Consider the following 13,699-nt stretch of genomic DNA (forward strand, 5'->3'; position numbering starts at 1 on the left):
GGTGCATTCAGGTACTCCTGTACGCATGTGTAAAGATCTTATTCGAAAGGACTTCATCAGGATCACGTGACGGTCTGTTGACAGTGGAGCGCGGAGGAAGATGGCGGCGCGCTGGAGCAGCGAGAATGTGGTGGTTGAGTTTCGGGATGCCCAGGTAAACACGATGACCAGCGAGTTATGAGAAGAGCATCGCGTGAGATGTGGAGGTCAGGAGAAGGTCACCAGTTTATTTAGTAGAGCCAGAATCACTCACTCCCCTCAGGGCTTCACAACGTGTACACATAGACCCCTGACCTTTGACCTCAAATCTTATCTGGAACAACTCCTTCATCGAGTTCATCATGTAGTTGTGAACGGATTACAGGACTGTAGTATCAGTTACTGTACCCGAGTACTGTCAGTAGTACTGTAGTATCAGTAGTACTGTTGCTGTACCAGAGTACTGTAGTAATAGTAGTACTGTTACAGAGCTGTCAACTTTTCAAAAAACCTTGGAGTGAGATTTTGTCGGGGGTGACCAAAATGTTGCCGCGCACGCAGCCACACACGTTGGTGGCTCAAATATCAGGAAATTTGAATTAATGTGGTGTTGTCCCCATGTTGTACCCTGCATTCTGGCCTGGCAAAGGTCTTTTACGAGGCATCTTTGCTACCTTAAAGCCCCATTATGTAGTTTTTCCCTTTTAGCGCCCCCTTCAGTTTTTGAGGTATTTAACGTTTACTTTAGTGTCGTAAATACCCAGTTACGATAGATGCAGCCCGGTAGAAGCAATCCGGCGACTGTTTCTATTTTGGATGTATACCAACGGGCGGGATCACTAATAGAAGACTGCGCAGGAACACTGAACTGGGCCAGCACCGACCGGACTAGGGTGAAGGAGGCGGGGATTGAACGCGGCGCCTCGCCACGTTTCCGCCTGGTCGGTCAGCTGTTTGCCGGCTTTTGGGGGGAGGGGGGGGGGGTGCGCGTGCAGTCATTTACTTTTGTTTTGGTCGACTGCAAAGACTTTGGGACTGTCGGGATCCGGGGATTATACTTCGTTTTGAGTGGGTTTGATTGTTTGTAGTGGATGTGTTCATTTTGGGGGCTTCAGATGCATTGAATTTGATTTAATATAATAACATTTGGGTTTCCGCATATCGACTGTTTTTCTTTTACGACCATTTGAGCAGAGAGAGTTAACACCAGAATTCGCAGATCCGCCCATTCCCTTTTTAGCGTATTGTACCTTTTCCCCTTGATTGAGTTGCTCAGGGCGAATGAGACAACATAACCAACAGAATGACAACATTTAGTTTAGATGAAATACCGATCGCGTTTTCAGCCGATATACGTTGTTTTCTAAATGTTTGAATGTGGAGTACGTGTGATCGAATACAATATTGTTGACACCAACAAGCTACATAAAAAAGCTCCCCTTATACTGGAGCTGCGACCGTGGAGTGGCACTTTATGACATTGCGTAATCACTGCCAGAAAGCAGGTCGAAGTCCATCCGCCCCGGAGCGGGCGGCTCCAGAATCCTACATAGCGGAGTTATTTCCCCACAGACCCCCGATGGCGGAGAAGCACATCGCCACATTAAATCATTGTAGCGGCACCATTTTTTTCAAGCTGTTATTTTAAGGTACAATTGTTACATAATGTTACTTTAAATAAATAAAATGTTTTTTAATAACTCTACTCTCATTTACAAAAACATGACTAATTCTATTGCACAAATGTCCTGTCTTTATGTTAAATTCTTTATAATACATCTTACTTGTTCAAAGAGCTGTTTGGAAATTTTTTGAGAGGGTCCTTTTCCTAGGCCTGCAAATAAAGTGATAAATGCTCTGTGGGCCGCCTTAACAAACAATGCTCTGATGTGTTGAGCATGCAGGATACCAAGAGGTTATACCAAGAGGTTATACCAAGAGGTTAACAAGGTGCTCTCCTGCTGCGCCTTATGACAGCTGAGTTTACATCACCACACAAAATCACACGCACAAACACAACACATTATTTCAAGATTTAAAGTTTAAGAGTGAGAACTTAATTGAACTACATGTCATTAACAGGGCTCTCAAGTTTTGAAGACAGGCAAGAGTGACATATCTATCCAGGATGCTTTATTTTCATTGGTTGCTGGATTAAATCTTACCCAGATACAACAGATACGGTTTTTTCTGATTGGCTGATAAGTGGCTCCTCACAGCAGAACTCCAGGGGAGCGCTTGATTCCTCCACGGTGAGGGCAGCGCGGCCAGCTCATGTTTGCGTGCTGCGGCACATTAAAACATGAAATAGCCGAGAGTTTTTTCAGCGTGAGAAATACGATGTGTGGCGGGAGTGCGTGACGTAAGACCGAAATGCGTGACTGTCACGCTCAATGCGTGACACTTGAGAGCCCTGCATTAACACACCGTAGTCTCTGCTCGTTGTGTCTGTTTGAAAATCTTCTTCTGTTGCTGACTCCGGGACTCTTTGGGGTAAATAGGATGTCAATGCAGCGAATAGGTTTATAGATGCGCTCCTTAGCGCCATCTATCGTCGGGGAGTTTGAAAAGAAACCAACGCACCTCGGCCCAAAATCAGAATTTCTTTTGCCGTGAGAAATTGGTTGTGTGGCGTGAGAGCGTGAAAACATGCAAAAGCGTGTGTCACACGGCGAAACCGTGAGAGTTGGTAGCTCTGCTGTTACAATACCAGAGTTTCTTCTTCTTCTTCTTCTTCTTCTTGGTTTTCAGGCCACCGCCATGTCAGTGGACTGTCTGGGCTCCCACGCTGTTCTGTCTGGGTAAGTTGAGTTCACCTGAACGCACCGCGGAGATTAGAGTTTGTCCTATAGATTTATGGAGTTGTGTTCACTGTCACTCTGTTAACATTGTAACTCTATGGAGTTGTGTTCACTCTCTCTGTAAACATTGTAACTCCATGGAGTTGTGTTCACTGTCACCCTGTAACAGTGGGGTAGAAGACCCTCGGGCCAGATATAAACGTGTATTAGATAAAGAAGTTCAGACTCACTGGATGTTCACAAACGCGTCTTCTCCCCGTGGCAGGAGGCGGTTCCTATACATGGTGAACCTGGAGGCGCCCTCGGAACCGCCGCGCAAGATTGGGCGCCAGAGTAAGTGGGACGTGGGGACGGTCCAGTGGAACCCTCACCGCTCACAGGGCCACGTCTTCGCTGCCTCCGTGAGTTCTGCTGTTCACAACAAAGGAAACGGGCTCCTGAAGTACACACGATAAACTGTGTGTTGTCTACAGAGTAACCAGCGTGTGGATCTGTACTCGTGGAGGGACGGCTGTGGAGAAGTCCACTCCACTCTGCAGGGACACACCCGGGTCATCAGGTAACTACAGGGTTAATCCACCTGGTCATCGGGTAACTACAGGGTTAATCCACCTGGTCCTCAGTAACTACAGGGTTAATCCACCTAGTCCTCAGGTAACTACAGGGTTAATCCACCTGGTCCTCAGGTAACTACAGGGTTAATCCACCTGGTCCTCAGTAACTACAGGGTTAATCCACCTAGTCCTCAGGTAACTACAGGGTTAATCCACCTGGTCCTCAGGTAACTACAGGGTTAATCCACCTGGTCATCAGGTAACTACAGGGTTAATCCACCTGGTCATCAGTAACTACAGGGTTAATCCACCTGGTCCTCAGGTAACTACAGGGTTAATCCACCTGGTCATCAGGTAACTACAGGGTTAGTCCACCTGGTCCTCAGGTAACTACAGGGTTAATCCATCTGGTCATCAGTAACTACAGGGTTAATCCACCTGGTCCTCAGTAACTACAGGGTTAATCCATCTGGTCATCAGTAACTACAGGGTTAGTCCACCTGGTCCTCAGGTAACTACAGGGTTAGTCCACCTGGTCCTCAGGTAACTACAGGGTTAATCCACCTGGTCCTCAGTAACTACAGGGTTAATCAGAATCAGAAACAGGTTTATTGCCAAAGAATGTTTTCACAAACAAACGAGGAATTTTTTTTGGTGGAAGGTGCAACATTTGGACATGACAAACAAACAACAATCAATGCGACGGAAAGACAACAAATAATGTGAGAGTGTTTGGGTGTGTGCTTCAAGTGGTGTGTTTTAGTTGAAGTGCATGTTAAAGTGACGTGTGTGGAGGAGGGAAGAAGAAGGAGGAGGGAGGAGGAGTGGGAGGAAGAGGGAGGAGGAGGAAGAGGAAGGAGCGGGAAGAAGGAGGAGAGAGGAAGGTGGAAGAAGAGGTGGTAGTCCTGGGGGTGACAGTCAGTCAGTCCCGGGGTCCTCAGGTAACTACAGGGTTAATCCACCTGGTCCTCAGTAACTACAGGGTTAGTCCACCTGGTCATCAGGTAACTACAAGGTTAATCCACCTGGTCATCAGGTAACTACAGGGTTAGTCCACCTGGTCCTCAGGTAACTACAGGGTTAATCCACCTGGTCCTCAGGTAACTACAGGGTTAATCCACCTGGTCATCAGTAACTACAGGGTTAATCCACCTGGTCCTCAGTAACTACAGGGTTAGTCCACCTGGTCATCAGGTAACTACAAGGTTAATCCACCTGGTCATCAGGTAACTACAGGGTTAATCCACCTGGTCCTCAGTAACTACAGGGTTAATCCACCTGGTCCTCAGGTAACTACAGGGTTAATCCACCTGGTCATCAGTAACTACAGGGTTAATCCACCTGGTCCTCAGTAACTACAGGGTTAGTCCACCTGGTCCTCAGGTAACTACAGGGTTAGTCCACCTGGTCCTCAGGTAACTACAGGGTTAATCCATCTGGTCATCAGTAACTACAGGGTTAATCCACCTGGTCCTCAGTAACTACAGGGTTAATCCATCTGGTCATCAGTAACTACAGGGTTAGTCCACCTGGTCCTCAGGTAACTACAGGGTTAGTCCACCTGGTCCTCAGGTAACTACAGGGTTAGTCCACCTGGTCCTCAGGTAACTACAGGGTTAATCCACCTGGTCATCAGTAACTACAGGGTTAATCCAACTGGTCCTCAGTAACTACATGGTTAATCCACCTGGTCCTCAGTAACTACAGGGTTAATCCACCTGGTCCTCAGTAACTACAGGGTTAGTCCACCTGGTCCTCAGGTAACTACAGGGTTAGTCCACCTGGTCCTCGGGTAACTACAGGGTTAATCCACCTGGTCATCAGTAACTGCAGGGTTAATCCACCTGGTCCTCAGTAACTACAGGGTTAATCCACCTGGTCCTCAGTAACTACAGGGTTAATCCACCTGGTCCTCAATAACTACAGGGTTAGTCCACCTGGTCCTCAGGTAACTACAGGGTTCGTCCACCTGGTCCTCAGGTAACTACAGGGTTAATCCACCTGGTCCTCAGTAACTACAGGGTTAGTCCACCTGGTCCTCAGGTAACTACAGGGTTAGTCCATCTGGTCCTCAGGTAACTACAGGGTTAATCCACCTGGTCATCAGTAACTACAGGGTTAGTCCACCTGGTCCTCAGTAACTACAGGGTTAATCCACCTGGTCCTCAGGTAACTACAGGGTTAGTCCACCTGGTCCTCAGGTAACTACAGGGTTAATTCACCTGGTCATCAGTAACTACAGGGTTAATCCAACTGGTCATCAGGTAACTACAGGGTTAATCCATCTGGTCATCAGTAACTACAGGGTTAATCCACCTGGTCATCAGTAACTACAGGGTTAATCCACTTGGTCATCAGGTAACTACAGGGTTAATCCACCTGGTCATCAGTAACTACAGGGTTAATCCATCTGGTCATCAGTAACTACAGGGTTAATCCATCTGGTCATCAGGTAACTACAGGGTTAATCCATCTGGTCATCAGTAACTACAGGGTTAATCCATCTGGTCATCAGGTAACTACAGGGTTAATCCACCTGGTCATCAGTAACTACAGGGTTAATCCATCTGGTCATCAGGTAACTACAGGATTAATCCATCTGGTCATCAGGTAACTACAGGATTAATCCACCTGGTCATCAGGTAACTACAGGGTTAATCAACCTGGTCATCAGGTAACTACAGGGTTAATCAACCTGGTCATCAGGTAACTACAGGATTAATCCACCTGGTCATCAGTAACTACAGGGTTAATCCACCTGGTCATCAGGTAACTACAGGATTAATCCATCTGGTCATCAGGTAACTACAGGGTTAATCCACCTTGTCATCAGGTATCTACAGGGTTAATCAACCTGGTCATCAGTAACTACAGGGTTAATCCATCCAGGTGGTGCGTTCACTGACTCTGGTGTGTTCATGTACTCTCTGTGGTGCGTTCACTGACTGTGGTGTGTTCATGTACTCAGTGATCTGGACTGGTCCTGGTTTGAACCGGAGCTCCTGGTCACCAGCTCAGTGGACACGTACATCTACATCTGGGACATCAGGTGAGAGCAATGTGTGTGTCAGTGTGTATACATATATATATATATACATATATATATTTACACATCTATATATATATATACATATATATATAGATGTGTATATATATATACATATAGGTGTGTGTATGTATATATATATACATATAGATGTGTGTATATATATATATATATACATATAGATGTGTGTGTATATATATACATATAAAGTATACATATAGATGTGTTCCATGGTAACGAGGTCTTTGTTGACTCCTCAGAGACACTCGAAAACCCACTGTGGCTCTTTCTGCTGTTGGTGAGTCTCCTCCTTCTTCTTCTACTCCTCCTCCTCCTCCTCCTTTGAGTGCTTCCTGTTTCTAAAGATCTGTTGTGTCCTGCAGCCGGAGCGTCTCAGGTGAAGTGGAACAGGAAGAACCAGAACCTGCTGGCCTCCAGCCACGACGGAGACGTTCGGATCTGGGACAAGAGAGTGAGTTCTGATCTAGAGGATCTGGAGGATCTGGATGATCTGGAGGATCTGGAGGACCTGGAGGATCTGAAGGATCTAGAGGATCTAGAGGATCTAGAGGATCTGGAGGACCTGGATGACCTGGAGGATCTAGAGGATCTGGAGGACCTGGATGACCTGGAGGACCTGACTAATTGCTGGTGTCTCCGTCTGTGTCCTCTCAGAAGCCCAACACGGCGGTTGAGTACGTGGCGGCTCACCTGTCCAAGGTCCACGGTCTGGACTGGCACCCAGACAACGAGTTCATCTTCTCCACGTCCAGCCAGGACAACTCTGTGAGGGTGAGCAAAACCAACGCACCCTCTCCACCTGCTGGACAACCTCTGTTCTCTGAGCCTCTATTTATCTGCATCTCTGAATCTCTGCATCTCTGAATCTCTCTCCTGCTTTCTGTTTAGTTTTGGGATTTCCGACAGCCCAGGAAGTACCTGAACATCCTGTCCTGTCAGGTTCCAGTATGGAAGGCTCGATACACGGTGGGTCTCAAATGCATCATCAAACAAACAACCATGAGTTCACTGATGAAGACGAGTTAAATTCTCTCATTCATGGACCAGTTCCATAGTGTTCCATAGTGTTCCATCGTGTTCCATAGTGTTTTATAGTGTTCCATAGTGTTCCATAGTGTTTTATAGTGTTCCATAGTGTTCCATAGTGTTTTATAGTGTTCCATAGTGTTTTATAGTGTTCCATAGTGTTCCATAGTGTTCCATAGTGTTTTATAGTGTTTTATAGTGTTCCATAGTGTTTTATAGTGTTCCATAGTGTTCCATAGTGTTCCATAGTGTTTTATAGTGTTCCATGGTGTTCCATAGTGTTCCATAGTGTTTTATAGTGTTTTATAGTGTTCCATAGTGTTCCATAGTGTTTTATAGTGTTCCATAGTGTTTCATAGTGTTTCAGAGGCTGTGTCTACTACCGGACACTTTACGAAGGACACTGCAACACAGAGCCCTGACATCTGTGGTGCGTCTGATGAGTCTGTATCAAATGGAACTCTCACGTTAACCACTTGGCGGAAGTGAAGGACGCAAATCTGTTCACGGCACCCGCGAAATTAAGCCGGGAGTGACTTATGCAAATCTGCTTGCGATACCCGCGAAACTTAAAGTGACAAAATGAATGCACTTCTTGCCCTCTTGTTGTCCCTTGTTTACCTTTCTCCACCCCATGTGGAAACTGCCATACCTCCACCATCAAGGCAGGAGCCTCCGTGGTCGACCGCTTGTGCTACCGGAGCATCTCGTCCGCCATTGTTTTAGAAATAAAATGAAAAGCTGGCGAAAGGGCTCCTCCTCCTCCGCTACGTAGCCAAGATGGCGGCCGTTGAGGGCCAGTAGTGTCCATCGTTTACACTGCATGTTTTGCCCGTTGGCAGGGCGCCATGCGGGGACTTTCAGTGCCCTGGATGCTGCTGGTTGTCAGTGTGGCGCCCTAAGCACTGAAAGTCAGTGCTCAAGTGTCCGGAAGTAGACACAGCCATAGTGTTCCAGAGTGTTCCAGAGTGTTCCAGAGTGTTCCAGAGTGTTCCAGAGTGTTCCAGAGTGTTCCAGAGTGTTCCTCTCCCGTGTGTTGCAGCCGTTCTCCAGCGGTCTGGTCACCGTGATGGTTCCTCAGCTGCGGAGGGAGAACAGTTTGCTTCTGTGGAGCACGCTGGACCTCAACAGTCCCGTCCACGCCTTTGTGGGACACGACGACGTGGTGCTGGAGTTCCAGTGGAGGCCGCAGAAAGAAGGTGACCATCACAAAGATCCCTCAGAGGTGGAGCTAACGGTTCCTCAGAGGGGGAGCTAACGGTCCTTTAGAGGGGGAGCTAACGGTCCTTTAGAGGTGGAGCTAACGGTTCCTCAGAGGTGGAGCTAACGGTCCTTTAGAGGGGGAGCTAACGGTCTTTCAGAGGTGGAGCTAACGGTCCCTCAGAGGTGGAGCTAACGGTCCCTCAGAGGTGGAGCTAACGGTCCCTCAGAGGTGGAGCTAACGGTCCCTTAGAGGTGGAGCTAACGGTCCTTTAGAGGTGGAGCTAACGGTCCCTCAGAGGTGGAGCTAACGGTCCCTCAGAGGTGGAGCTAACGGTCCCTCAGAGGTGGAGCTAACGGTCCTTTAGAGGGGGAGCTAACGGTCCCTCAGAGGTGGAGCTAACGGTCCCTCAGAGGTGGAGCTAACGGTTCCTCAGAGGTGGAGCTAACGGTCCCTCAGATGGGGAGCTAACGGTCCTTTAGAGGGGAAGCTAACGTTCCTTTAGAAGTGGAGCTAACGGTCCCTCAGAGGGGGAGCTAACGGTTCCTCAGAGGTGGAGCTAACGGTCCTTTAGAGGTGGAGCTAACGGTCCTTTAGAGGTGGAGCTAACGGTCCTTTAGAGGGGGAGCTAACGGTCCTTTAGAGGTGGAGCTAACGGTCCCTCAGGGGTGGAGCTAACGGTCCTTTAGAGGGGGAGCTAACGGTCCCTCAGAGGTGGAGGTAACGGTCCCTCAGAGGGGGAGCTAACGGTCCTTTAGAGGGGGAGCTGACGGTCCCTCAGACGTTGATGTTGTTTGTGTGTTGATGTTGTTTGTGTGTTGACGTTGATGTTATTTGCAGGGTTTTTCCTGCATAGAGAAAATTTGGGCGCGCGCCTAAGCCGTTTTCCCGAGCGCCTATGACAAATCCCGAGCGCCTAAGGCAAAAAAAAGTCTGCGATGAAAAAAACCCAAAACAAACCAGGGTGGGGGGGGGGGGTGCTAGTGACTATTTTTTTGCTCCATCCCAATGCGCGCAGACCGGCGTCGGAGCTCTGCAGCGGAACAATCGATCGGCGTATTGAACACCCCTGCATTCAAGCATTAAATAGCCGAGAGGTTTTTTCAGCGTGAGGAATTCGATGTGTGGCGGGAGTGCGTGAGATAAGACCGAAATGCGTGAGTCTCACGCTCAATGCGTGAGACTTGAGAGCCCTGACAAACTATGTTCATCAGGTGCATGTCAGCGAATATGTTCTCAATAGTATGTTTCAAGTCGGCTCCAGCCGAACCCTCGTTCTGTTTTGATCAATAGTAATCGAGTTCAGTGTTTCCCCTAGGTTTACAGCTTCAGGGGGCGGGACTAGTGCCGCTAGCCATGTTGCTAAGCTTAATTTAACACTGAGGTGTGCTCACCTGTGTGCGCGCATCACGGCTGAGCGAGGCGCGCGCCGGCATCGGAGCTCTGGCGGCGCGAACCGAGATTGACCGGGGGGGGTGCTAGTGAGAGTGTGCTCACCCGTGTGCGCGGATGTGTGCGCGCATCACGGCAGAGCTTCGATGCTGGCGCGAGCCGAGAAGTGTTGACGGGGGGGGGGGGTAGACGGAAATTACAGGGTGACGGGTGGTCAGATTTCCCCCTGTTATAATAGGAGGGGAAACACTGGAGTTGATAAGCGTGTCTTCTTGTCTGATCAATACGCAACTGTGAGGTGCGCGACTTGTGTGAGCGGCCAGCTGCTGATCACTCACTCAACAGCCCGACGTGCACGAATAGATGGGAGCACCGAAGACCCATTTTGACCCAGGAAAAACCCTGGTTTGTGTATCAATATTGTTTGTGTGTTGATGCTGTGTGTGTGTTGACGTTGTTTGTGTGTTGACGTTGTTGTTGACGTCCAGGCTCTCAGGACTACCAGCTGGTCACGTGGTCCAGGGACCAGACCCTGAGGGTGTGGCGGGTGGATCCTCAGCTCCAGAGGGTGAGTGTGCAGCTCTGGACGCGTCTCCTCCTGTTTCCACAGCCTGATGTCTGTTGTTGTTGTTGTTGTTGTTGTTGTTTAGCTGTGCGTCAGTGATATGGTGGACGACCTGGTTGACAGGATGTCTCTCACCGTGGAGAAGGAGACATCTCTGGTGTCTCAGGAGCCTGGCGGTCAGTTCAGGGTCGGCCTCGCCGCCGAGAACCTGCAGGGTAAGAAATGAATGAAAGAACGACTCAACATGACCCCTACTGACCCTAACCCCTACTGACCCTAACGCCTACTGACCCTAACCCCCACAGACCCTAACCCCTACTGACCCTAACCCCCACAGACCCTAACCCCTACTGACCCTAACCCCTACTGACCCTAACCCCTACTGACCCTAACCCCTACTGACCCTAACCCCTACTGACCCTAACCCCCACAGACCCTAACCCCTACTGACCCTAACCCCCACAGACCCTAACCCCTACTGACCCTAACCCCCACAGACCCTAACCCCTACTGACCCTAACCCCCACAGACCCTAACCCCTACTGACCCTAACCCCCACAGACCCTAACCCCTACTGACCCTAACCCCTACTGACTCTAACACCCACAGACCCTAACCCCTACTGACCCTAACCCCCACAGACCCTAACCCCTACTGACCCTAACCCCCACAGACCCTAACCCCCACTGACCCTAACACCCACTGACCCTAACCCACAGACCCTAACCCCACTGACCCTAACCCCACTGACCCTAACCCCACAGACCCTAACCCCTACTGACCCTAACCCCTACTGACCCTAACCCCCACAGACCCTAACCCCTACTGACCCCAACCCCTACTGACCCTAACCCCCACAGACCCTAACCCCTACTGACCCTAACCCCTACTGACCCTAACCCCCACAGACCCTAACCCCTACTGACCCTAACCCCTACTGACCCTAACCCCCACTGACCCTAACCCCTACTGACCCTAACCCCCACAGACCCTAACCCCTACTGACCCTAACCCCCACAGACCCTAACCCATACTGACCCTAACCCCCACTGACCCTAACTCCCACTGATCCTAACCCCCACTGACCCTAACCCCCACTGACCCTAACTCCTACTGACCCTAACCCCCACTGACTAACCCCCACAGACCCTAACCCCACTGACCCTAACCCCACTGACCCTAACCCCCACTGACCCTAACCCCTACTGACCCTAACCCCCACTGACCCTAACCCCCACCGATCCTAACCCCCACAGACCCTAACCCCTACTGACCCTAACCCCCACAGACCCTAACCCATACTGACCCTAACCCCCACTGACCCTAACCCCCACTGACCCTAACCCCTACTGACCCTAACTCCCACTGACCCTAACTCCCACTGACCCTAACCCCCACAGACTCTAACCCCCACTGACCCTAACCCCTACTGACCCTAACCCCTGTAATATTGTGACGCAGCTGCTGCTTTTGTCTTTGTTGAGCTTTATTCCTTTCTCTCTGGTTCTCTCCAGCATCGTGCTCCTCTTTAGTGCGGCCATAGACCACTGTGGCTGCGACCCCTTGAAGCCCCTCGTAGGCCTCGTCAACTCTCCTCTGGAACTCATCCTGTGCACAGATGATTCCAGACGGGAGCCTGTTGAACCGATATCTGCCGTCGATGTGTTGACCGTGGTCAGCATGGATGATTCCTGGCTGAGTTTTATTGTCCAGTCTCCAGATCTAGCGTCTCGTACACTGAAGTGCTCCAGCTAGTCTTGGTGTGACATCATCGAGAGTGGGAAGTGGATCGTGGGGTCTCTGGATAGCTTTGTTTAGGGCGCGGGGATCTAAACACACCGAAGCTTTCCTGTTTTAGGTTTTTCCACCGTCACTAGTGCATTTACCCACTCAGTCGGCTCTGTGACCTTTTGGATTATGTCCTTTTTCTCCATATCATCAAGCTCATCTTTGAGTTGCTGCGCAGGGCATATGGGATGCGGCGTGGTGGGCACACCACCGGTGTTGCTGAGGGTTTAAGGTGAAAAGTCCAATGCCTTCAAACACGTCAGCAAACTCTTCTGTGATGCTGGCGTGTCTTTGGTTGTGCGTCATGTGCACGAGCCTGATCATGTCTAAATCTCAACATGCACGTGGGCCCGATACAGGTGGGGCATCCTCTGCATCCACCATGTCCAAATCCAACATGGCTGTTCTCTGCCTGTATCTGCATGCTAACTTGCAAGTTCCTTTCACTTCAAGTCTCTGTCCACCATATCCTGAGATATTGCTGTTTCAAGTTTCAAGTTTCAAGTTTCAAGTTTTTATTGTCACATCCCCTTTTATACAAGTATAATCGGTTTGTGAAATTCTTATGTGCAAAACACCCGACAGCAGTAGCAGACTAAAAAAAGAATAAGAATGAGAATAAACTATACAATATCCACACAAAAAAAAAGAAGAAAGTATTAACAATATATATATAAAACAATGTAATAGAATATACATCATGGCAATATATATATATAAAACAATGTAATAAAATATACACTTTTTTGAGACTATATATATATATATGTATATACATACAATATATATATACAATATATATATATATAAACAATGTAATAAAATATACACCATGGCCATAGATATTCACAGAATATGTTCTGGTGTGTAGTGTTAATGAGGGTCTCAGTCCTTGTTCAGCAGCCTGATGGCCTGACTGAAGAAGCTGTCCTCAGTCTGTTTGTGCGCACTTGATACTGCGGTATCGCCTGCCTGACGGTAGAAGGGTGAACAGTTTGTGGCCGGGTGGTTATTGTCTTCATCATCCGCTTGGCCCTGGCCACGCACCGCTTGGTGTATATGTCCAGGATGGAGGAAGCTCACCTCCAACGATGTACTGTGCCGACCGCACCACCCTCTGTAGTGCCCTACGCCCAGGGCGGTGCAGTTCCCGTACCAGACGGTGATGCAACCTGTCAGAACACTCTCGATGGTACTGGTGTAGAATGTTCTGAGGATGCGGGGGGCCATGTTGAATTTCCTCAGTCGCCTAAGGAAATACAGGCGTTGTTGGGCCCTTTTCACCACGTGAGTGGTGTGCGTGGTCCATGTGAGGTCCTCGGAGAT

General features: G+C 49.1%; 1 protein-coding gene across 1 annotated transcript in view; it reads left to right on the forward strand.

The window, feature by feature from the left end:
* The first annotated feature begins 22 nt into the window (after positions 1-22).
* wdr59 (WD repeat domain 59) overlaps positions 23-13,699 on the forward strand; it is a 34,616-nt gene continuing 20,939 nt past the window's right edge. The window contains exons 1-12 of the mRNA XM_056411938.1: positions 23-154; positions 2,731-2,780; positions 3,046-3,181; positions 3,254-3,339; positions 6,303-6,383; positions 6,641-6,678; positions 6,764-6,852; positions 7,056-7,172; positions 7,290-7,367; positions 8,470-8,626; positions 10,509-10,588; positions 10,671-10,800. Coding sequence (XP_056267913.1) covers positions 101-154; positions 2,731-2,780; positions 3,046-3,181; positions 3,254-3,339; positions 6,303-6,383; positions 6,641-6,678; positions 6,764-6,852; positions 7,056-7,172; positions 7,290-7,367; positions 8,470-8,626; positions 10,509-10,588; positions 10,671-10,800 — 1,096 coding nt within the window. The 5' untranslated portion in view covers positions 23-100. The remainder of the gene's footprint in view (positions 155-2,730; positions 2,781-3,045; positions 3,182-3,253; positions 3,340-6,302; positions 6,384-6,640; positions 6,679-6,763; positions 6,853-7,055; positions 7,173-7,289; positions 7,368-8,469; positions 8,627-10,508; positions 10,589-10,670; positions 10,801-13,699) is intronic.

Source organism: Pseudoliparis swirei, chromosome 4 (assembly GCF_029220125.1).
Source record: "Pseudoliparis swirei isolate HS2019 ecotype Mariana Trench chromosome 4, NWPU_hadal_v1, whole genome shotgun sequence".
NCBI lineage: Eukaryota > Metazoa > Chordata > Actinopteri > Perciformes > Liparidae > Pseudoliparis > Pseudoliparis swirei.